The sequence below is a fragment of the Alosa alosa genome, chromosome 19 (assembly GCF_017589495.1).
Source record: "Alosa alosa isolate M-15738 ecotype Scorff River chromosome 19, AALO_Geno_1.1, whole genome shotgun sequence".
Lineage (NCBI taxonomy): Eukaryota > Metazoa > Chordata > Actinopteri > Clupeiformes > Clupeidae > Alosa > Alosa alosa.
In genome coordinates, this window is record NC_063207.1 from 26,599,421 (window position 1) to 26,622,066 (window position 22,646).

The window sequence follows — 22,646 nt, forward strand, 5'->3', positions numbered from 1 at the left end:
TTGGAGAGTTACAGAAAAAGGTATCATCCTTGGGTCACTAATTTATTATATTATACAATATTTATAGGGCATGCCAGGTAAAAGCCTGTCCAGTCATTTAATTAAGATTCAAGATTCAAGATTGTCTTTATTACATCTCATTGGCCTTTCTGATGCATCTCCTGTTGTATAAGTCCTGGATGGAGGGCAGCATCCACAGATGCCTTGTGCTGTACGCACAACTCTTTGTAGTGCTTTTAGTTTGGTTGCAGTGCAGCTTCCAAACCATGTTGCAGTGCAGCTTCCAAACCATGCATCGATGCCTCCATCATCAGGATGCTCTTTGTAGTGCCTCTGTAAAAGGCCTTCAGGATCTTGGATCGCATACCAAACTTCCTTAGTCGTCTGAGGTGGAAGAGACGCTGTTTGGATTTTTTTACAATCTGTGATCATCCCAGGTAAGGTCTTCTGTGATATTAACACCAATGAACTTGGAAGTTTTTGACCCTTTCCACAGCATTGCCGTTGATGGTAATGTTTAATAGGCTAATAACAATTAATGGGCCACCTATCCTTCATGCATAACTCAATTTTAAAAGCTTTAAAAGAAAAATGCTGACTCATGCCCTCATGTTGACTTCTTTCAGTTTAAGGCATTTTACATTCACCTGGTTATGACTTAGCTATCTTGGCCTGACACAAATAAATCTTCAACTTAATGTGTCCACGAGAGTGTTCTAAACCAAGTGTGGTCCGGGGACCATTGGTGGTCCGCAAGCTATCCCAAGTGGTCTGTGAGCAGACGTGGTAAAATATAATATAGATGAGTTGTTTGCAATATTGAAGCAACTTGTATGTAAATCCAAACAGTTTTGCAACATGCTTATGTAAGCTATGCCAGTTTAAATCATATGAATCCACTGACACAATAAGCAAGGTGTAAAGACAATAGGCAAGGTGGTTCAGTGAGTAGGCCTATTGTGTAATATACTGCTGAAGTAGATCTACTCTTTTTTAGCTAGGTGGTCCGTGAGGTTTTTTTTTATTGGTTAAGTGGTCCTTGGTCTGAAAAAGTTTGAGAAACACTGTTCTAAACCACACCACAGGACATCATTATTAAATGGGATGGGGGGGTAGGGGCGGGCTTAAAGAATATGTGACTTTAAGTCTACTCTGAAACAAAAGTTAAATGTGTAGAATTGCTTTCCTAGTTTTGAGTGACATGGATCACACCATGCCATGGATTATAAACCAAATATGAACATTTAGTTCACAATTCATTAGTATTTTAACAATAAATTTGTTCAAGTTGTGGCTCAGACTAGACCTCTATCCATAACTTCTAAAACCTCCAACAATGGCCGACTCTGTCTTCTCTTCCGTCTGCAGTGCTTCCACACAAAATAATGACATCTTTTGTCCCGTTCCTACTTGGAGGTCATTACTTGGGGACTCCCATGGAACCTAGTATAATGCTGCAGCTGGCACAAGACTCATTTTTGCCGACATGTGGATGCCCATATGGACTAATGATGGTGGGGCCCAGGTGGACCAGGCCCTCATGGTGAGAATGAATGAACCATGATGGGCTATTTCTGCATGAATCAGGTAGGTCATAGATTTGGCACCATGTGGATGTGTGTAGGATGCCCTAGCTACAATTATTTTAGACTTCAACCTATGAAAGATGAAGAATTATTTTATGTATGTATGGGTGTGTGTGTGATGTCTTATTCATATATTAATGTTAAACATATAGTGCTGTGAGTTTATGTGGGAACGTGTGCTTTTATCATATTTGTTCATGTGCTGTGAATGGTAATATACTGTATGCATACGCCTTTTCTTGGCTAGAGAAGACTTGGAAAAACAAGACCTCATCTTAGTCCAAGAGAAAAAACTGAATGGAGTGATTGTATATGTTTTTGTATGTGGGACTTTTTTGGAGATGAATCAAAGAAAATCAAGACTATTTCGTGGTTAATGTTTGTGTCTAGGCCTATATAATAATCTTGTGTTGCACAATAGGGTGTTGTTTGAATTTCTCCATATGTCTAATTAAAAAGTACAGTATTTTGATTTCTCTAACTGTTTGCCCACTTGACACTGGCCTAACCACACAAGGAAATGTCCACTCGCAAATTTCCAAACACTGCTTGAGGATAGTTTTTAAGACACCTGGAATCTTCAAGAGTGCAAAACAAAACAAAAAAGTCAAAGTGCATGAAAATCTCAATTTGCAGTAAAGTCAGAGTTCATGTCTTGTCTGGTACAAACAGACTGAAATCAAAGGAAGAAGGAAGTTTGAGATTACACAGCAATATTAGCATTTCTGGCTGCAGATGCCAGCACACTACACAAAGTGAACAAACTCGGTAAGGAGAAAAGAGGAACACCTGCACTCACCCGCAAAATGGCAGTGGGTCATATTTCTTTTGTTTGTTTGTTTGTTTGTTTGTTTTAGCTCTGATACTGTGGAGACAAAGACCTAGTATGTGAGTGGTGAAAGTAATAGCTGTAGGCTATTTGGGATATCATCCCAATGGGGATGAAAATTGTCTCCTTTGTTGGTCGTTTTTCACAAAGATGCAATTGAGCTCAATATAACATGTTTTTTTTTTTTTTTTTTTCTCATATTTCTTGATTTCATCTCAATAAAAGTTGATTCATATTTCTTGTGAGACAAATAAAATATATTTTCGAGACCAGCAATTTTCCTCTGGGATTGTGTACCAATGCCTTTTACACGTTTGATGAAGTATGTGTTTGTGTGTCCCTTCAGCAACACAGTGCATGCGCTGACCTGCGAATCCCACGCTGCGTTGGGCTGTCCCTCTCAGTTGTGCAGTCCACTTTAATAGCAAGTGCAATATACAGTATATGTGGTGAAACCTAAAACCCACCGTGAATATCCACGCAAATGTTGCTGCCTTGTGCGCACTGCTGCATTTGATCTGTGCAATGATAGCCTATTTCATATTTAATTATCCGTGCCATATCTGTAGTTGGACCATAAAGAAAAGATGATGATGCTAGGCTCATAGGATGCTGTAGGCTACCTGTGGTGCCACCAGAGGAGCCCGTCTCTATGGGAACACAGAAGCATGAAAGAGGCGAGGCGGGGTTTCGCCGCATCAGCCTAGGCTGAGCTCTGTGTGCATGTTCTTTGACAGGCTTTGTCATCGCATTCTACGGGTTACGTCGACAGCCAAATATTAAGAGGGGGAGATGGCCGAGGATATAAAAATTCTGAATGTAAGTGGCTATTTATGGAACCCTTTGGTTATGTCGTCATTTTACAATAGGCTTAGCCTTTTTTTTTTTTTTTTAAATATTGAACAATCAATGGATTTGGATGATTGGATGATTTTCACATATAGGGTGTTTTTTGTTTATTATTGACGGTCTTTATTAATCAGTAGGCTACTCAATATTGAGCCAAATTAGTGTTAGCCTACCTCGGGGACTCATTTAAGTTTATGGAAGCAGAGCTATTGATTTAATGTCACGTTCACCCATAAATTGTTAGGCTATAGCCGTTAAAACTATGGGTTGTAAAATGTGATACCGGGTGTGGACCGTTTCTCTTTCTTCTCAGGAGGAAGAGTATGTTGGAGATATCAAAGGAGGACTGAGACCGACTATGAGGCTGACGGTGATGGGCATTGTTCATAAAAATGCTAAGAGGTAGGGCCTGTGCCAATCTGGCACCTCTGGATAATGAAGTGTACATGATATCAGGATGAGCTGTGGAGACCTGATAGAGATTACATTTGGCTCGTATTCGGGTTAGCCTACTCAAAGAGGTTGTCAGATGATAGTATGAATTTCTGCACGGCAGTGAACAGCTGAAAGTCTGCAGGCAGATTAGACACAATGTAGGGTTTGTAGCCTACTGTGCGGCACAGTGTCTATGATCAACAGGAAATACTGTGAACGTTGTGTCAATGTCCCTTTGACTCCCATGGTGGAACAATTCCGAAAATTTGTAGGCAACCAAATTTGGTTAAAGGGAGTGATGCGTGTTCATCCTTATTTTCATATTTGGATTTGAACTTTTGACATTTATTGCACAAATCAACGTCCACAGTCCCGTGGTCAAATTATAGCATAGGCCTAGCACAACACACTCATCCAGAAAGGGGGAATGTAGATTCCATTTAAGGCTTGGGAATTACTTGAGATACCATCGTTTCCCACCACTTCAGAGTCTGTCTCCAAGGAAAGTCACTAAATGTTTGCACAGTGCAGTGGCAATGGAATCTTTATTAGCTGTTTTGTTTTGTAAACAGCCAGAAAAGGGATACATAAATAGAACAAATAAAACACAACATGGCGAGACTGAAGATAATAATCACTTTGAACATGTCTTTAGCGCTCACTTAGGAAAAAACATTTGGAAATGCGCAGAAACATTTCTTTTTTTAAAGTGACGTTCAATATAAATCCTGTAGAGGTCGCTGTCATACGCCAGACAAAGCAAAAAATGTGCGATCCTTGCACATCATGAAATCTTAGAAATGGTGTTTGACAGCTTCACTGCTGCTATCTGACCTTTGCTGATCCCTGTAGAATGGTGGTGTCTGTGGCCTGTCAATCCGAGGAGGACAAAGAGGGAGATGTTGGCCTCCAGGTGACCATCAGCTTCGGGGAGAAGGCTGTGCTGAGGAATGCCCGGCTGGAAGGCAAATGGGGTTCCTCTGAGTATGCCCTGTCTTACTTCCCCTTCACAGCAGGAGAGCCATTTAAGGTACACAGTGGTCAGATTGATCTCAGTGATAGATACATTTGTAAGTGCATGATGCAAGAATTGATTTACTGCTGTATTGTTTGGAGAGAGTATCTGTGCCTTTCATATTGTTTGACTGAATGTCTTTCTTTCATTATTCAGTTTCTTTCATAAGGCAGTTAAGTGATCTTGATTCAATAATTCAGTTTAATCCCCCATTCCCCTCTGTAAATGTAAATCAGGTTTCTCGGCCAAGTATACTTGTGCATTTAAGGAATTTGGTCTCTGCATTTATCCCATCCTCTTCTTGTCCGCTTCTATTCAGATGGAGATTTTGTGTGAGCACCAGCAGTTCCGCATCCTGGTGGACGGTCAGCCCCTGTGTGGATTCACCCACCGTCTGAAGCACCTAGCGTCCCTCAATTCTTTGCGGATCATGGGAGACTTGCAGCTCACTAAAGTGGCTTGAAGAAAATGCCCCGAGAGATAGTGCAGCTTGGATACCTGCAGTCCTTGGCCCCAATATTGTGTGAGATGAAATGAGATGAATAGCAGCCCCATAGTTGTTTTTGGTTTCCATGGCACCCGTGATATTATACATGAGCAAAGTGCCTTCATATGATACTGTACTTTGGTCTGACTAATGTACACAGATGGTAGGCTGAGATGTAGTCATTGAAAATGTGAAATAGATTCCCTAGGGTGAATCTTTAAACAGTAGCTAGCACAAGATTTTGTTTTAGATGGTGAAGAGTGCTTTGTCTGATGTAATGTTTCTGAGCATATATATATATACCTATGATGCACAGAAATGTTTTTCTTTTCATGTCATTTAATGACAATACTTGTTTACCATAGAAAATAATACTTTAAATAATACCTCTCCCAATAATAGATAAAATAAATTCCAGCGCATTAATGAATTCAATTGAATGTACAGCATTTGCCTTATCATTTGACCAACCAAATGGCAAGTCTGACACGATGACAAGAATGATGCTTTGATAGTGAGTAGAAAATAGCCTGCAAAGTTTTTTTTTTTAACTTAAGATTGTAAGATCCGAAGTGCTGAATGTCAGGCATTATTGGTGCTATAATCCATATTCTGCTGCAGCAAGTCATATGTAAAATGTAATCACTGAATGTTATTTCTTGTATTGGCTCATTCATTTTGTACGTACAGAGCTGAGTGGAATGACATTGTAATCATACTGAAATGAGCAAATATATCTCAAACTTTTTTCCAAATCTGTGGTAGTTGCTGTGTGTTCTATTCATATGTCCGTAGGTGTACCGTGTACAGGTCAATCATAATGATGTTGGCTATAAGTCCACATAGTGATGTTTGATACCATGGATGGCATCTATCTATCTATCTATCTATCTATCTATCTATCTATCTATCTGTCTGTCTGTCTGTCTGTATGTGTATTCATGCAATGTTTTGTGGTTTTCGAAGTGTGAAACAGGTATTAATTATACTCACCGAGTATAACGTATAGATGCATTAGTATGACAGTGTAATTAGCCGTAAGATGTATCTTTGTTCTTATAAAGAGGCCACAGATACCAGTGGACCAAGTTTTTCCATTGAAGAAAACAATTTAATTTACGATAAGTTGAGTAGTATCTACATAAAAGTCAGTTTTAGACAGTAGCTTAGGTGCCATGATATTGCTTGTAACATTCATTGAATGCAGTCATTGTCACTGTAAAATGTACAGTATAAAGAAGTTCAACAGATTAAATCATATCGTCCTCCAACAGCAGAAATGATAATGGACATCTACTCTAAAAGTATCTGTGGGTACTTTGTGCTGTCCGACACTAGAGTTCATTTTCTACAGTGTCATTTTCATGTCAGCTGCTTGATTGCCTCTATCCAGTCCATCTCCTCCTGCTTGGTTGGGGCCTGGATGTAGTAGTCTTTGTTTGATTGAGTGATGATCTTAAAGAGGTTGCCTTGGACCTTCCCCTTCACACCTGGAGAAAAAAGACAAACAGTCAGAGGCTCTTATTACATGTGCTGAACAAGCTTTTGTGAAACACATACAGTTGTTCATGACTCAAAGTACTTAACAATTCACAATTCTCAGAAGCACAAACACACACACACACACACACACTCACACTCATTTAACACACACACACACACACACACCAGCAGCACACCTGTTGGGTGGGGCTGTGATGCTTATGACTCACCTGAGGGCACACCGCTGTCGTTCAGAGCAGAGACCAGGCAGCCCCGCAAACAGAAGCCGCCCACAGGGTTGAGGTCATCCTGTATAGTGAGGTCACAGCCAGGAAATGAACATAAGTCAGAACAAAACCAATAACAAGTGTGGGTGCTAAAAAAATGACACCCACTAAGTCTTTCTTAGAAGAGTACTCATTTTCTGGTAACCAATACACAGTGATCTGTTGTTTCACCACTATAGATTTTAGGGATTTAATACCACACTATACACACCCAATGGGGAATAACCTTCCCCACCACCTTTTAAGGCGATGATAAGGGAGACCTATTGTGATGATTAAAGATATAAGAGTGTGAAATAAGTGCTCACCTTGGTAGGGTCATAGTAGTGTAAGTATCCTGGATCTGCCCTCAGCACAAACAGTCGCACTTTCCAGTTCTTCCTCTTGTGTCCCTGAGCAACAGATATCAACCAATCAAGGTCCAACACCTGAGAAATCAGCCACTGACAAGCAACAGCTTCATGCCAGCCATCAAATACTGCTACCACACCAGTGCTTACCTGTTTCAGTAGGAAACCTCTCTTCTTCACTTTGCCACTGAGCTCCAGGGTTGACAGAGATGTTTCAGCTTTCACGCTGCCCCTCTTCTTGAAGTTTTCAGACTGGTAAGAGAAGATACAAGGTATTTATAAATAATAACAAAGTGACATAACACAAAACCTCTTACATTAATTTTTACAAAAACAAGATTGGGTTTATTTCTAAGCTGGAAGAAAAAGCTGAAAGGTTTTTCAGCCAAAAGGGATCTATAAAATGCTAATCTGCTGCTTGTTCTACTACTTGTGTATTATGCATGCTGTAAATGTTCCCTATTTACCAGATGGAAACCATAAAAATAATGGATGGATGTAACAAAGAAAGATTATTAGAGTCCTTCACAAATGACTATGTTGGTATTTCTTGGCAGAGTGGGTTTGGGACACCAGACACCACTTCTAAGCCTCCTGGAGGTGCCTAATTCACCGGATCGATAAAGGAAAGTGCCTGCTTGATAACCCCAGTGAAATGCTCTCAAAGGCTGTTCTGTTAGTGATGTTTTTTTGCCCACAGAGTTTGCTTTGTTGGTCATTTTGTTTGTGATTGCAAATAGGTTTGGTTGTTGATGGGCCGCTGTGTGGAATCCCCAACCTATAGCATGAGGATTTGAACAGCTCTCCTGTGTGTATCTGAAATGACCCCACTCTCTGCACTACTGGGTATACAATAATTGGAAACCCACAAGGGAAGAGAGGAGCCCTGGAGACACTCACAAAGCTGTAGAGGGCTGTGGAGTCGTCCAGAAACTGCTCGCCAAGGGCCACATTGCGCAGGGCCTCCACACTGCACACCCCAATGGGCCTGACGTAGCCCTCCTCCAGCAGTGCTGAAGCCAGCGTCACCGACTCCACCCGCGTCAGAGCCATCTGCATGAACACCAGCCAGTCCACCACTGCAGAACCTGCAGGAAAACACACACGCGCACACACACACACACATACACACACACACAGGAAATACATGGTCACATACACCTTGTTACACCTACACCACATTGACTTGTGTTACATAAATAGCCCTGTTGCTGTTATCAACTGGTTGCAGGATGTCGGTATAGCTGAAGAGGCCACCTCCGTGTACAGAACATATGGCTGAAGATGGCCAGCAGCCACCAGCAAATGGGCTGAGAAACCCAGTTGAACTGACACTCAGTCAGGGTTGTTTGAGGAAGTCTTTACTCATTCTGTTTTTGAGGCGTATTTTGAAGTGTATCTGTTGTCATCTCTCTATTTACATGTGAGTATGGAGGTCCACAACCAATACTAAGAAGAATTTAATATATTTTCTTGTCTATCACATGGACATGTTTAACTCTCATCTCAAAATGTTATTTGTTTTGTGATGGAGTTAAAAACACTCACAGGTCTTGCACTTTGATGCCCTTGGGCCTGAGAGTGAAAGCAGACTCACCAGTGAAGCAGTTGCTGAATGAACTGCCATGTTCCACTTGACTGGTCATTTTGATTCCACTGTGCACATCATACATAGCGTCCACCACCTCACTAAAGACACATATGGAGGGTAAGACGTATCCATTACACACGTTATTTATACTTAAACACACATTGACAGTTATATGGACAGACACACACACTTGCATATAAAACACTCTTCTGTTAATGCAGTGCTTTACTCAGAAAAACAGATAATCATCGTACCAAAATCAGCAACAGCCCATCAGACCTGAAAGTAATAATGCAGGGCTTACCTGAGGTTGACGTTATGGAGTTTGAGAGAGCTGGACCCTTTGCGTTGTGGCTGGACTGGGGTCTCAGAGCCTGGAGACTGACCATCAGCACAGCGGAGCTTCTCCACCGCTGCACCGATGCAGGCAGCCCAGTCGTCACGCTTCTCCCGCGAGCAGGCCTCCAGGAAGTACTCATCCGACGTGTGTGTCTGGAGCCTCAGAACCAGCTAAAGTGTGTGTGCACAACACATGGAGAGAGAGACAAACCAACACAAGCATACACACAGATGGAAGAGAGGAGAACTGGTCACAACACTATACATGATGGACATACACTTGCAAACTACTGACCATTTACAGTACATAGGCAAGGTCTAAGGTCAGGATTTTCAGTGTTGAGAGGTCTATGACTTCATTTTACCATAAATTATGAAGGTGTGAATGGGTATGTTTGTCTCTTCGGCATCAGTTCATGCATGCCCCACACATCCCCACACATTTCCTCTGATGTAATCTGACATAATTGGCACTTTATGGGGAACATTAACTTCCTCAGGCACTGACTGGTCTGAAGTAAGCCTTTAAAACTCCCAGGAGAACTTGTTTCAACAATAACGCAAATACACACTAGGTAACAATCTGTGGTTCTCTGTGCCTCTCTTGGCATCTATAGACCTAACCCACATACCTGTCTTTTTCTACTGCTGAGGCTTGCTGTTGTGTATTATAGTAAAGGGATTTGGGGTACTTACCGGCCTGTTTTCCTGCTCTAAGAATGGACAGGTAATCACACATCCAGCCAGAGGAATCGTTCCACGCTTAGAGGAATCTTTTTTACCACCCTCGTATTTGTAATACATTAGCTTATCTGGCAGTAGTACAAACCAGCGAGCTTTCCAGTTTAAAACCAGGTGACCCTGTGACAAAGATGAACAGGTCTAGAGTCAACACAAGATCCATTTGCTACCACACATGAGTTCATCCACATACATCCACATACTAAAGAACAGGTAAGAAGAGAAGATACTGACCCGCTTCACTAAAAATCCCTCCTTCAGGACCGAGCCATTCTGCTGTGTATCCATTGCCTGTGAGATGTGTACTGACTTGACACGGGCACTGCTGCTGTTATGAGGTGTGTTCAAATTCCCCAGGAAGTCCGTCACCAGCGCCTCCACGCCCAGCCGACTTCATGACCTCAGGGCCCAGCTGACTCAGATCCAGGGAGAGATAGCAGACAGAAAGTCCCAAGGTGTGTCTATCACCTTTGTGTTGTAAAATATTAAAACTGTTACATTTGTTTAGAACACTTCCATTGCTTAGAATAATGTCCATTATCAGTATACCATACATAGATGATTATATATATATATATATATATATATATATATGATACATATGGATACACTGTTTTAGTTCATGATTATGAAGAGTGTGTGAATGTGTGTCTGAATAAAATAACTGTTCTATTTACATCCTGTCCCTACAGCGGAGTGAAGTTATTTTCTTCACCTTTAAGGTGTGGCTCTGTTCACCCTTCAGGCTGTGTTTAGTTTTGCTAACTAATTAGTTATGTATTGCCATTCTTTAATAATACAGTTACATAATGAAACCCTTGATGCAATGTGTTCACCATTGAAATATTCTGATTGTGTATCGTATCCTGGGAATCTGTTATTTGTCCTTTTGAATTCCTATTTGGAAATGCCATACAACAGGAACCCACAGTGCCGGCTTGTCACAACAAGCCTCAAGTCAAAGCAGCCATCCCTTCACACTGCATGAAAGCATAAGTGTAGGATTCTCTTCCCTGAAAACAGATGTTTATGTTTATGTTTAAAAATAACTGTACCATGCAGTATATGTGTATGTAAACAATCAGGCAAAATGTAAATCAGACAAAACAAAAATGTCTGTTTACGCTACGCTCTGATGACTGGCAGAGGTGACTTCATGCTGTCTAGGATGAGTAACATTTGTGTGAGGCATCATTCACAGAAGTGTAGTGACGACACAAGAGGTAGTTTACGACACACAGTGTTTACATAACACATTTCTTTCTTAGGTACAGCATATTGGAAGTAAAGTAGACTCTACAGATATCCAATGACGTGTATTGGAATAATATTTTTTGAAAGGACAAATATATTTTAGCCAGAACATATCTGAAGATCTACAGTAGTTCAGTAGTAACAGTCCTTCTTACAGAGTTAGCACCTCTGTGGTTTATTAATCCCTCAGGATTAATCAATTGTATATTAAATGAGATACTTAATGAAGTATCTCTCGGTCTATCTATCCATCAACCCTAGTGGACAAGGTGAAACTTCCCTCTTTAAACACTGGATGGCGATATTGCTCCATGTCAGTTGAATAAGGCTTGCATTCACCTCCTTTTTTATGTATGGTATGTATGTAGGAGCATTCAGACATAAAGCGTGGAATGCATGTTGGGATGTTGGATTATATTAAAGTTTTATGGACCCATACCATTTCCCATCCTAATGATGTCAAAATAAATAGGGATTCCCTCAAGTGCTGCACTTTTTTTGGAAGTCCAGACTGAAACATTTCAGGGTGGAGATATTATAGTTTACTATCTAACATGTATAACATGAAATTCTTTGTGTGCATTGGTGTCTTGGGGTCTGTGTTTGCACACCTGCTTATGCACACAGCAGCTTTTGGACATGTTTGTGCCTCCATTTTAATTGAATTCTTCCCTCCACGACAACTCTGTTTTCCATTCAGTGGAGCATGTTAAAAAAATCCATATCCTGGAGATGGGAGAGGCCACCCAGGAACTCCCCCTCGCCTAGACCTCGTGGCCGCTGATCCCCTCAGATGAAGGGCCCGCCGCCACTGGGGCTGACAGCTGGAGCCAATGGGAGCCAGGGAGGCCTCTACCTACGCTCTATGAGTAGAGCAATAGGTCAGCGGCGTCAGGGAGAAACAACTAAGCAGTCATGGGAAAGCCCTGTGGAAGGCCATAATGGTCTCCCAGTGCTTTTAGTTTTCTATGCTAATCATAGAAAACTATATGTCCGCAGGTCGGATTCGAACCTGGGTCCCCGTGGGCACTTGGACCCGTATGAGAAATGTAGCCTGTTGTGCCACAGTGCCCCCTCTTCATGTTTTTTTAATTCGTTAACTAGTTATTTGCTGTAAGCCTGGCATAGATAAACACACACACACAGTCCCCACACCCCATTTCTCCCCAAACACTCAGCTGTGAGATGAAGGAGGCACACTATATCTTGAGACTGTGCCTACGTGTCCAATAAGGAGTGCCCTATGTGCGTCTTACAGGGCTAACCATTAACCCTGATCAAACAAGTGTTACGTAAATGATGCTGCCAAGTGAGAAAAGACCAGGATGTGGAAGGAAGAACTCATAACATTGCTCATAAGGAGAAAACTGTTGCCATGGTGATCTTACACAAATTGGCATGCTGACACACACACAAACACACACGAACAAACACACAACTACACTATGTAAATCCTGCTATTCCTGAGGTCTGAATATTAATTTCAGTAGGCGGACAATATTAGTTAATCACAGTTTAGATTGTTGAAGACTGGCTGTACGTCCCATATCAACTCCCACCTCCTGTGTGCTAAACTGCTGTGAATAAATGCCTCCATGTGTACACACTGTACACTCGTTCCGCCAGGGCTAGGTTGAGTATTCTTTGGCCTGAAATCACAAAGGCCATTGTGATTCTTCAAAAAAGGTTTTGCAAGGCAGCTATTGTTAAAACAGGATGGAGAGGCAATTGGATAACCCCATTAACCCACAGTGGCTATGCACCAGGAATCCCTCACCACCTCAGAAATGGTACACAAAAGTAATGATGGAATAACAGAGTGGTTAAGAAAGGTCTGTCACTAAAAGTGTTTCTTTATTGTACCGTGACAATGAACATTTGATATGGGGTCGAATAAATATGACGCAAAAAAAATTGCGAAAATTGTGTCCGCACAGTTCATGAAAGTAGGCCAAAACAAATGTGAATCTTATGGTGGGTGTTTGTGTAGGAGAGAGCACCCTTTCCTAGTCTACATTTTCCACAGGAAATGATGCAGTCCCGAAACACCTTATGTCATGTTTTGTTCTATATTCGAACACAACTAATGCCTATATTCAGTTCCATTGAGCCAGCACTAATCCACTTTATCCAAATCATATATACACACAGTGTGTATGTGCATCAACCAAGCCTCCTAATACAAAAATAGAAAACACAAGAGAAACTGTATAACAAAAAGGTGCTGTAAAGTGATTCTTTTAAATTATATCAAGCTTTTTATGGAGGAAATAAAAGCAAAATAAAATATTACAGTATTAAATACTCCATGCTTAATAAAAAACAGCAGCAATGCCAGCAACATCTCTCAACACGAATGTAGTGTAATCTGCTTTGTTGTAAGTGTCCAAAGCCTGCATGCGAGCTGGAGGCCTGCTGCCCTAGACTGCAGTCTAAGAGTTTCCATCAATACATCAAACCTGACACAAACACACTGACCAAATGTAAAGTAACACAGCAGGCATCTGTGGACCAGCATGCATGTAATACAAAAGTCCATAATACATAATGCCTATGGAAAGTACCACAGTGCAAGCCATTCATAGAATGTCTACAATTTTGTTATTAAACTACATATGAAGCATTAGTCACTAGACTATTGCATATTCTAGCTGGGCTACTACTGTAGTACACAGATGGTCAACAGTGGTCCTGTAAGGCTAAATGATTCAATACCTTTCATCTCCTCTCTAAGGTATTGACCCTTTATGATGACCACATTACGTTAGCTCTACACATCGATCAAAGGAACCTTCATTGCGTCATTGCTAACAAAATCTGTAGTAGTTGATTAACACAACGGTATTAGGGGATGACTAAAGCTACCAATATGTTCCATTCAATATACAGTCTCAAGGATGTAAAATACTTGATGTTACAAACATGAAAATGTTACAAAAATAAATGCTACCATTTATAGGGTGGAAATGTCACCATGCCACTAAAGCACAGTCATATTTGCATGTCTAATGAACTGAGGCCCACTGTAGTAGTTTGGTGTAGATATGCCCATGGCAGTTCAGGGCACTGTGAGAGTGTGCCAGTCAGATACCACCTTCTCAGGATGGGCGATGGTGTCCCTCCACTGCTCCACTGCTACAGTAGAAGGGCTGCCAAATCCCAGATGCACCTGTGGAGAGTCAAGGTATTTAGCACTCTCTCGTAACAAGAGCCGCATTTTCTTTTTTATCCAAAACATGCAAAGTTTATTTGCTGAGACTACCTTCAGGGTCTACATAGTGCATTTAAGAGTTCCACCGAGAGCCTTTCAGAACTTTTCCCTTGAAGAAAAGGTATATAAGTAATAGCTATCCAGTAAGTAACTATGGATTTTTGAGGGGGTTTTATTCAAAATGTTGCCCTTTTTGACATCATGAAGGGAAAGAAGATTGGAATGGCTCATTCTTGTCTCACTGAATCACGTTTCCAGACCTAGGCAGCCCATAAACAATGACTGGGTTTTGTTATTTCAGTATTCAGTTTGCATTAGTATCGATAGTTACCCTCGATACAAGCAAAATCTTCATCATATGTGACCTTTAACATAGCATGCTACAGAAAGGTGGGTACTGTCACAGCAGTTGAATGCTTACATAAATATGACTATTGATCACTACACGTGCTAGTTGCTCTCACCTCTCCTAGAAAGTGTCTGCGCCTGACCGATGTGCGGCTGTAGAGTTTTGAGCAGATGTGAAAGGAGGAGTTATGCACGGCTAGAGGGAAGTGAAGGGTCTCCCCCCACTGCACCTGTCCCCCAGACATCTTCAGTGCCCGTGTCTTCCTCTTGGTCACCAGGAGGTCCGGTGAGTGCATCTCTGCCTTGACAAAGAAACCTGGTCCCAGAACCAGACAAAAACAACAGCTTCATTATGGATGCACATGCTTGACAAAGTATCAACAAATAGCTCCATTATCATAATAGCATTGTGTGTGTGTGTGTGTATATATTATGATGGAATTATTATAATGATGCTATCATTAAGGCAGTGACAGATGCCTTGTAAACATGAGGCAAACTTCCCCTCACATGCAAGCAGTCTGACTCGTGATTGTGTTGTGCAATTCCAGGACGGGACTCACTCTGGGTGAGGGGAGAGGAGGAAGAGGGCAGATTCTGGGCGCACAGCACCTGCAGCTGCATGCGGCCGTTGACCGGCTGGAAGCAGGTGGCCAGATGCAGCTCGGCGTGACACGTCTGGGGAGAGAGACAATAAAGATGGAGGGTCACACTCAGGGACATGAACGGTCAAAATAGCCTACTATGGACAGCACTACACAAAATGCATGGCTAGTGCTGGTAGTAAACTCCACAGGGTCCACAGGATGTAGTTCCAGGAAGTTGTCCATTAGAATTCAAAACACTTTTCAATCTGAGAGAGCTGTTAAGCTGCCAGAAACGAGACTCTTGACACATCCTTGATAAACAGTTGAGATAAACTTAATGCACTCACAAGTATATTATTTCCTCCAAATAGTGCTCATGAGTGATGTCTGGTTTCAAATAGACCCACTAATCAAATATACAGACTAATAATGAATGCAAACCCAAAGTCAGTGGTTGCGGAGCAAACTCAGACTAATGGACTTCCAGTGACGCTGTGTGTTTATGCCACCATAAGCGGTGGTAGGGGCAGGTGAGACAGACAAAGCCTCCTGAGGATAACAGGGTGATCATTCACCCTCCAATTTCAGAGTGGCTGTTAGAGGCTGCTACCTATTACACCGCAATTTTGACTCGAGACTCTCGATGATCAACCAAATCTCTCGCTAAATGAATAGTCTGACCTACTTTTGGTTTTCCACCATTTGGGGGCTTGTGTAATGTGTAAAGTTGAGGAGGGGGTGTATTTGTCACTATTTATCCTATTTATCCACTATTTATCCTCTATTTTCTTTTTAGCTGTATGAGGTCAACACAGATGTTGTAGTGTTGGAGCTTCCTTGTGGGAAAATACCACAGTAAATGGCACCTGGTGTGAGCAATAGTAATGCAACCTGTTCCAAGACAAACAGGAGGTTTATGAGGACTTTTTTAAAGCATCAAATGTGCCCATAAATCAAATAACCTTCCTGTAAGTAAACAACTGGGATATAATTGCTTATCACAGAATGGGTAATTCTGTCGTAGTAGTCCAATAAGGAAATAAGATGTACTCAGAAATGAAGTGCTGCAATATAAAATATTGATTTTATATGCAGGGTATTTATAAACCATAATACACATATATCACTTAAAAATATTTGATATACAGTACAATGCACACATTGCAATATATGGGTTGTTATTGCATTGTAACTAGTACCCTTTACTAGTCATCTATATTGACACACCAGAACTCACATCACACTCTCAGCATTTCACATTACATCAGTCAAGTACATATCAGGAAGGAAGGAAAGATGTCATTTTCCAACCTCCACCAGTCTCTGAACCTAGTCTACATATCAGGAAGGAAGAAGTAATTTTCCAACCTCCACCACATGCTGGAAAACCAAATGCCTTCACAGGAAGTGAATCAGGCTAAACTGATGTTGAATTAGCATGTTAATGGCCAAACCAAGGGCATGAGTGACCCTTCCCTTTGCTGCAGACATTCCCCCTAATGTATACTGTTACTAAGCAGCTAAAGCCCACCAGTAGAGCTCATTGACCTAGCCACCAGCGGGGAGGGAAAGCAGGAGAGTGTGACATTACTCTGACTGAACAGCGCTAATGTCCCGATGCACCTCTAACTGCCATGTGCTCATGTGTGAGTCCCATTATCCAAGAGGGGCCCTTTGGGGAAATCATATCACCATTTTGGGTTTTAGATTAGAGCAATTTTAAACTAAAAGAATTCTAACTGTAGAAAGCTGTAGAAAGCTGTAGAAAGCGGAGAAAGCTTTTAAACTACATGGGCAAAACTCAGCCACTCAGTTGAGGCTGAGTTGTGCAGTAATGGTCGGTGTGTCTCGGCGGTGCTTTCTCCGTGACCTGAATCACTCAGTCCAATAGATCTGATTTCAAATACCACAGACTCACCCGGGACTTGGAGGGAGGCCTGAGCTCCAGCCAGTGCTGGGTCTCCTCTGGACTCAGCTGTCTCAGAGAGAGGACGCACTCCGCCAGGGTACGCTTGCGTGGCGTGTGCATCTGCAGACGCAACACCAACGCAGAGCTACGCAGCTGCTGCAGTGGCAGGGCAAAGACAAAGGTCTCCATGAACAAAGCATCCTGGGAAGAGAGGAGGAGAAGGCAAAAGATATAATCAAAACAACTACAGACCTTTATAACCATCACTGACCATCCACCTGGACCAGGAAAGGAAAGGAAACAACAAAACATGGCAGAATGTACCACAGTATCCATATTAAAAACAGCAAAAGTGAAAGCAGACCCAATCTTCCTTTGATTCGCTGCTGTAGTATGTTAGTAGTAGCAGCACAATGCAGTCTTAAAATAAGTTACATAAACAGCGATATTCGACTTGTGTCTTTACACATGTGCTTATCTTGACATTCAGTCAGATTGCAGTTTCATATATTTGCATTTGAATGTGCGTAGTTAAAGGTACAGGATAATTATAAGACTAATCAAATAAGAGTGACGAAGGCAAGGAGTGCCCAACACACTTTGAGCAGTACACTTTAAGCTACTAAAAAGTTAATTATATATTAAATAAATTATACAGGAATATGTTGTTATGATCTTCTGCCTAAAATGAGTATTTGATGTTCTTTCCCACTAGCTCAATGGTTATTCCTGAGAAAAGCACACCTGTAGCACCTACTGGTATATTTGGGACAAAACAGATCAAGCCTGATTGATGATTAACAACATTAAGCGTCTGGGGGTTAGATGATTTCCCACTTACCGGACATACTTCTTTAAGGGTGCTCTTAAACTGCACTGGCTTGTCCATGGTGATGACACCCTTAATCCCAACCCTGTGCTCAGAGCTCTCCACTGGGATGTCCTTACACTGACAACATACACAAAAAAGGCATAGCAAAATGACGCCACAAAGAACCATGCAATTGTAGTAAGCAGAGCAAATAACAACAAATTATCTGAAGCTATAGCAGACCTCCCAAAGATCAGAATATTATTTTTGGGAATGTCAGTGGTTTTGTAAGCAGGAACTCTTATATTTCTGTAGGCCTACTGTAGTGATTACACTGAAAGTGCATTGTACCAGAAACCTCTCTCACACAAAGGCTGTCTGATAAAACTACACAAGAAGAGAAAACTATAATACATTTATCAGAATAGTTTGTTTGAGGGGATGTTATTAGTGGTTTTGGAGGCAGGAACTCTGTACGTATTTCTGTACAGTAGTAATTATACTGAAAGTGCACTGTACCAGAAACCTCTCACAACAGAATGTCTGTCTGATAAGACTACACAATATAAGAAAACTACAACACAGAGTCTCTAGGAGGAGAGGGCAGGACACAGAGAACACAACTGATCAGAGATGTGATGCAGGTCCAAGACCCAGATTCCTGGAGACAGAGGCTCCATTGAGGGCGTGAGGGAGAGGGACACAAAGGAGTGTTTCACTGGGCAACACAGCCACTCGAGCTGGACTGTAATCCTACCTGGACCAGGGTGATCCACACCTGCTCCAGGGCCTCTTTGTAGCTCAGCTTGACACACAGCTTGCCCAGTTCCTTCTCATCTCCAGATAAGGTGATGGACTCTGCAGAAAAATGTATAGCAACATCAGTAGGATAACATGTCTGGGGTGTTGTATATGTCTGCAAGAGTGCAAGCATGTGTGTGTGTGAGTGCTCCTGCATGTGTGTGTGTGTGAGTGTGCCTATTCCTGCATTGCATGTATTCAAGTATGGAAACCAGAAATTCACACAAGGGCTGTTTAATTATAGACGAGATGTGTTTAGACTTTTAGGAATAGCAAATGAAACCAACGTATCTATAATGTAGGTGCGGCTCTGCAGAGAATAAACTGTGAATTTATGCGCAATCTGTCACCATTTATCTACACTGATGCCACTGTATGACTTGGGAAAAGCATCCTCTGTAAATTTCTGAATGTGGCGCATGCTTTCTCTGAGGACTTCCATGTTGGAGTCAAACAGAGGCTTTTGGAAGTACTTATACGCTGTCTGCCTTTTCACGATTGCTCAATGTGTACAGATCTCAATCTGACTCAGTCCTCAAGATGAAGGAGGTTCACAACTTGTGTGTGTGTGTGTGTGTGTGTGTGGTGTGTGTGTGTGTGTGTGTGTGTGTGTGTGTGTGTGTGTGTGTGTGTGTGTGTACATGAAAGCTCCACATGTTTCTGCACTAATTAAATGAATAAACAAACTAATAAATGAATAATGACAACCAAAAAACAAATGATCCTAGTAGAAATGTGTGGGAATTTTGTGGCCTTTGTAGCTATGTGGCGTCTGGAGTGAATATGTTGTTTGTGGGTATTGGACATGAGTGGGTTACCTAGGCTGCGGCTGCTTCCAAAGGAATCTCTCACAGAGGATGCACTGCTCGGGACACTGGACACTGAGTCATATCTCTGGAGGACAGCCAACGGAAAACACATTTAGTTTGGACATTTACACAAAGCAAAGTGTTTCAAGAGGAAAAACACACAGGAAATCCAGCCCTAGATGCAGTGAATCGCAGAGAAAGACGGTATAATAGTTGAGCCAAATAAGGAGCCAACTATATTGTGGCCTTTCCAGAGGCCATAAAGGTGTTTTCATCACACTGACGTATGTCTTTGAATGGGATATTGTTTGTGTTATCATGCATGTGGGAGAGGCAGCCAATACCGTGCCTATCAAATATTACCCATAATTAATGGCAAATTGGTGACGAGCTAACTCAATAATCTTTACATAACAGCACACAAAGGGACCTCACCTGGAGACGCCCAAACACTCACTTTGTACAAACTCTTTACTTAACATCTCACTGATTTAGAACTGCTTCATCGAACATGTTGCTGCCTCTAAAAATACAGGTGTGCAATTATCTAATGGGGAAAGCGTGACCATATCCTGTAAACACACTCATTTTCTGACACGCCTTCTGCTCTTGCAGAAATAAAAAAAAGGCTTTTAAGAAACGGAAGGAGGAAATGTTGAACTAACCACAGATTAAGTGTCAGTGTTTTCCAGTCAGCGTTGTGTCAGTATGTGTTCAATGGGTCAGCAGAAACATGACGGAGAACTCACCTGAATATAACTGTGTGGGTGATTAGGACTGGACAGGTCAAACATGGAGCTGCTCAACCTCTTTCTCAGGTCTCGGGCTGGAAGACAGACAAAACAGTGAGGCTTTGGCCTCAAAAACATGATCCTAGAAATGGAAAACATTTCAATGTTCTTTATCCTGTTCCAACCTATGCATAAAGGGATTTTATGGAGAATAATTCCTGTGCCAAAAATTATTCTCTTTTCATTTTTCAAATTATTCTCTTTTACTATTATTTTTTCAAAATATTCTCTTTTTTCATTTTCACTATTGGCAGTTTGGTACTATGGTCCATGCAGTAGTGGGTCTGAATGCCTGCCCCTGGGGAATGTGAGTTACATGGATATGTGGTCAAGAAAAAAAGAGAAAAAAAGCAGAATGGTTGAAGTATGAGGTCAAAATGGTTAAGTGATTAAATAACAATAGCAAAGATTCCTGGAATGCCTCTTTGTCATGGTGGAATAGCCGAGTGTGGTCATGCCTTTGCCCATGTGTTTGTCCTGGAATCTGTTCACCCCAATATCTTTTGTCAAAATGCAAAAACAAGTATGAAGGGAAATTAAAACCTATTGGTGAAATTGTTCACTGGGAAGAATGCCCATTGCCACAAGGCACAAGTTGATGTGCAAATACTATTCTTGCCTACAATGAGTAGTGAACAGTGGACCAAACACAATATGAAAACAAATATTCTCTAGTTTGATTTTACGATATAGCAATAACATATCTTTCCACTTCCAACCATTACAGATATCTAATCTAAATACTGAGTGGAAACTACCAAAGCCACTTAAATCCTCTCATCTGTTTAGATCCTAAGTATGATAGAGGCTTTGTGGTAAAGAGCCTAATTAGCAGAGTGGCGATTATAATTATAAAAAAAACTATAAAAAAACTGACCAAGACTAGTTCAGCAGGTCAGTAGTCTGGATGCAGTCTTGAGGAGACTGGTGCTGTTACCTGAGGTTGGACTACTGCCTTTAGTTTCAAAGGCAGGCCGACAGACAGGGCCAGGTGAGTTGTGATCAACCATGTGGCCAGAGTGATTTGTTGGGTCGAGGTCGTAGGCTGTGTTACTCTTCCCCAAGAGCTCAGCTTTCCTCTCCACATAAGCACTCCTGGCTGAGCCTGACGTGAACAGAGGGATACAACAGCATGGGTATTTTTGCTACACTTTGTATTCCCTTGGCATCAGAGACCCATGCATTCAGAGTGAAAATTAAACAACATAGTTGGCTGCTGTGTTTATATTGGAATGGGTGTATTCAAATTAGAGAAACAACAGGTAGACTCCAGAAGCTTATGGACAGCTGACAGGCTATAGGCAAAAAATACAACGAATTGTTGAAGTAGAGAGAACAACACGTACTCAGTTGTCCCGTCTGATAACTGGCATATCGGGTGCCTTGGGGTTGGATGTACGATGGCTTGAAAGTGGGCAGCACAAAGGGCACCTCTTTACCATCCGGTGGAAGTTTTGACATGAGATAGTCCTCGGATACCCCAATGCCTTTCTTAACATCTTCCCGAACAACTACTGGGCTTGGGTTCACAACTTTGGAATGAAATAAATGTATTAGGCTACATGAAACATAGCAGGCTAACAGAAATCAGAAGCGTTAACCTTTTGTTTTTCAACAGCGCACATACCTTGAGGTTCAGCTTCCTTCTCTTTGGGTCGGAAGAAGTTGCAACAATTTTTTATGCATTCCGTTGCCATGATAGATACATGCAGTGTCTAGAGTGAAAAAGTTTCAACAATATCTTAGCCTATTATTAAACCCAATATGATGATAAAATAATCAATGTACATACCGATTAATTGATTCTTTAATTTATTTTCCAACTGCTATTATTAATAGCCTATTGATACTCCATTGCCAATACAATAAGGACATAGAATGAAATACGCGCCGTAGCATAAATACCTGCACTGCCGCCTCCGCCGCAGTTAACAGTGAAAGCAGGTGGAATTCAGAGCCACCTTTGAAGAGTCCATTACATTGAATAACTTTTGACTGCGAGCACTGGGTCACTGCGCCCGCCGATTTACTACTGGCTGCCGAGGCACTTTTGTCAACATAAACGTCATATACCCAAATGAGGGCGTGTTTATGGTCCCTCAGGAAATACAGACTCCCCACTTAAATGTTTTAG

At 41.6% G+C, this 22,646-nt stretch overlaps 3 protein-coding genes across 3 annotated transcripts; 1 reads left to right on the forward strand and 2 right to left on the reverse strand.

Moving 5' to 3' along the window:
- Positions 1 to 3,072: 3,072 nt before the first annotated feature.
- Positions 3,073 to 5,956, forward strand: si:ch211-10a23.2 (Galectin-related protein A-like). The gene is made up of 4 exons (XM_048228080.1): positions 3,073 to 3,234; positions 3,578 to 3,666; positions 4,552 to 4,729; positions 5,034 to 5,956. The coding sequence occupies exons 1-4, from the start codon at positions 3,208 to 3,210 to the stop codon at positions 5,175 to 5,177; spliced, it is 438 nt and encodes a 145-aa protein (XP_048084037.1). The 5' UTR covers positions 3,073 to 3,207; the 3' UTR covers positions 5,178 to 5,956.
- A 321-nt stretch (positions 5,957 to 6,277) lies between these two features.
- On the reverse strand, positions 6,278 to 10,304 carry plek2 (pleckstrin 2). Its single transcript, XM_048228009.1, has 9 exons — positions 10,226 to 10,304; positions 9,947 to 10,111; positions 9,216 to 9,421; positions 8,918 to 9,009; positions 8,221 to 8,408; positions 7,471 to 7,572; positions 7,279 to 7,362; positions 6,914 to 6,992; positions 6,278 to 6,691 (listed from the first exon to the last, which is right to left on the reverse strand). Exons 1-9 carry the CDS (start codon positions 10,277 to 10,279, stop codon positions 6,564 to 6,566), a joined length of 1,098 nt encoding a protein of 365 aa, XP_048083966.1. The 5' UTR covers positions 10,280 to 10,304; the 3' UTR covers positions 6,278 to 6,563.
- A 2,776-nt stretch (positions 10,305 to 13,080) lies between these two features.
- Positions 13,081 to 22,501, reverse strand: LOC125284197 (tandem C2 domains nuclear protein). Its single transcript, XM_048228018.1, has 12 exons — positions 22,418 to 22,501; positions 22,140 to 22,227; positions 21,859 to 22,044; positions 21,450 to 21,617; positions 20,471 to 20,547; positions 19,731 to 19,806; positions 18,869 to 18,969; positions 18,142 to 18,249; positions 17,310 to 17,501; positions 15,368 to 15,482; positions 14,921 to 15,120; positions 13,081 to 14,414 (listed from the first exon to the last, which is right to left on the reverse strand). The coding sequence occupies exons 2-12, from the start codon at positions 22,207 to 22,209 to the stop codon at positions 14,304 to 14,306; spliced, it is 1,404 nt and encodes a 467-aa protein (XP_048083975.1). The 5' UTR covers positions 22,210 to 22,227; positions 22,418 to 22,501; the 3' UTR covers positions 13,081 to 14,303.
- Between the last annotated feature and the right edge of the window lie 145 nt (positions 22,502 to 22,646).

Coding starts and splice junctions, on each gene's coding strand:
- si:ch211-10a23.2 (XM_048228080.1), top strand. CDS start 3,208: ATGGCCGAGGATATAAAAATTCTGAAT. Junction 3,235..3,577: donor AGGATATAAAAATTCTGAAT/GTAAGTGGCTAT, acceptor CTTTCTTCTCAG/GAGGAAGAGTATGTTGGAGA. Junction 4,730..5,033: donor CAGCAGGAGAGCCATTTAAG/GTACACAGTGGT, acceptor GCTTCTATTCAG/ATGGAGATTTTGTGTGAGCA.
- plek2 (XM_048228009.1), bottom strand. CDS start 10,279: ATGGATACACAGCAGAATGGCTCGGTCCTGAAGGAGGGATTTTTAGTG. Junction 10,112..10,225: donor AGGGATTTTTAGTGAAGCGG/GTCAGTATCTTC, acceptor TCTTTGTCACAG/GGTCACCTGGTTTTAAACTG. Junction 9,422..9,946: donor TAGAGCAGGAAAACAGGCCG/GTAAGTACCCCA, acceptor CACACACTTTAG/CTGGTTCTGAGGCTCCAGAC.
- LOC125284197 (XM_048228018.1), bottom strand. CDS start 22,209: ATGGCAACGGAATGCATAAAAAATTGTTGCAACTTCTTCCGACCCAAA. Junction 15,483..17,309: donor GGCCTCCCTCCAAGTCCCGG/GTGAGTCTGTGG, acceptor CTCTCTCCCCAG/ACGTGTCACGCCGAGCTGCA. Junction 14,415..14,920: donor GCAGACACTTTCTAGGAGAG/GTGAGAGCAACT, acceptor GACTCTCCACAG/GTGCATCTGGGATTTGGCAG.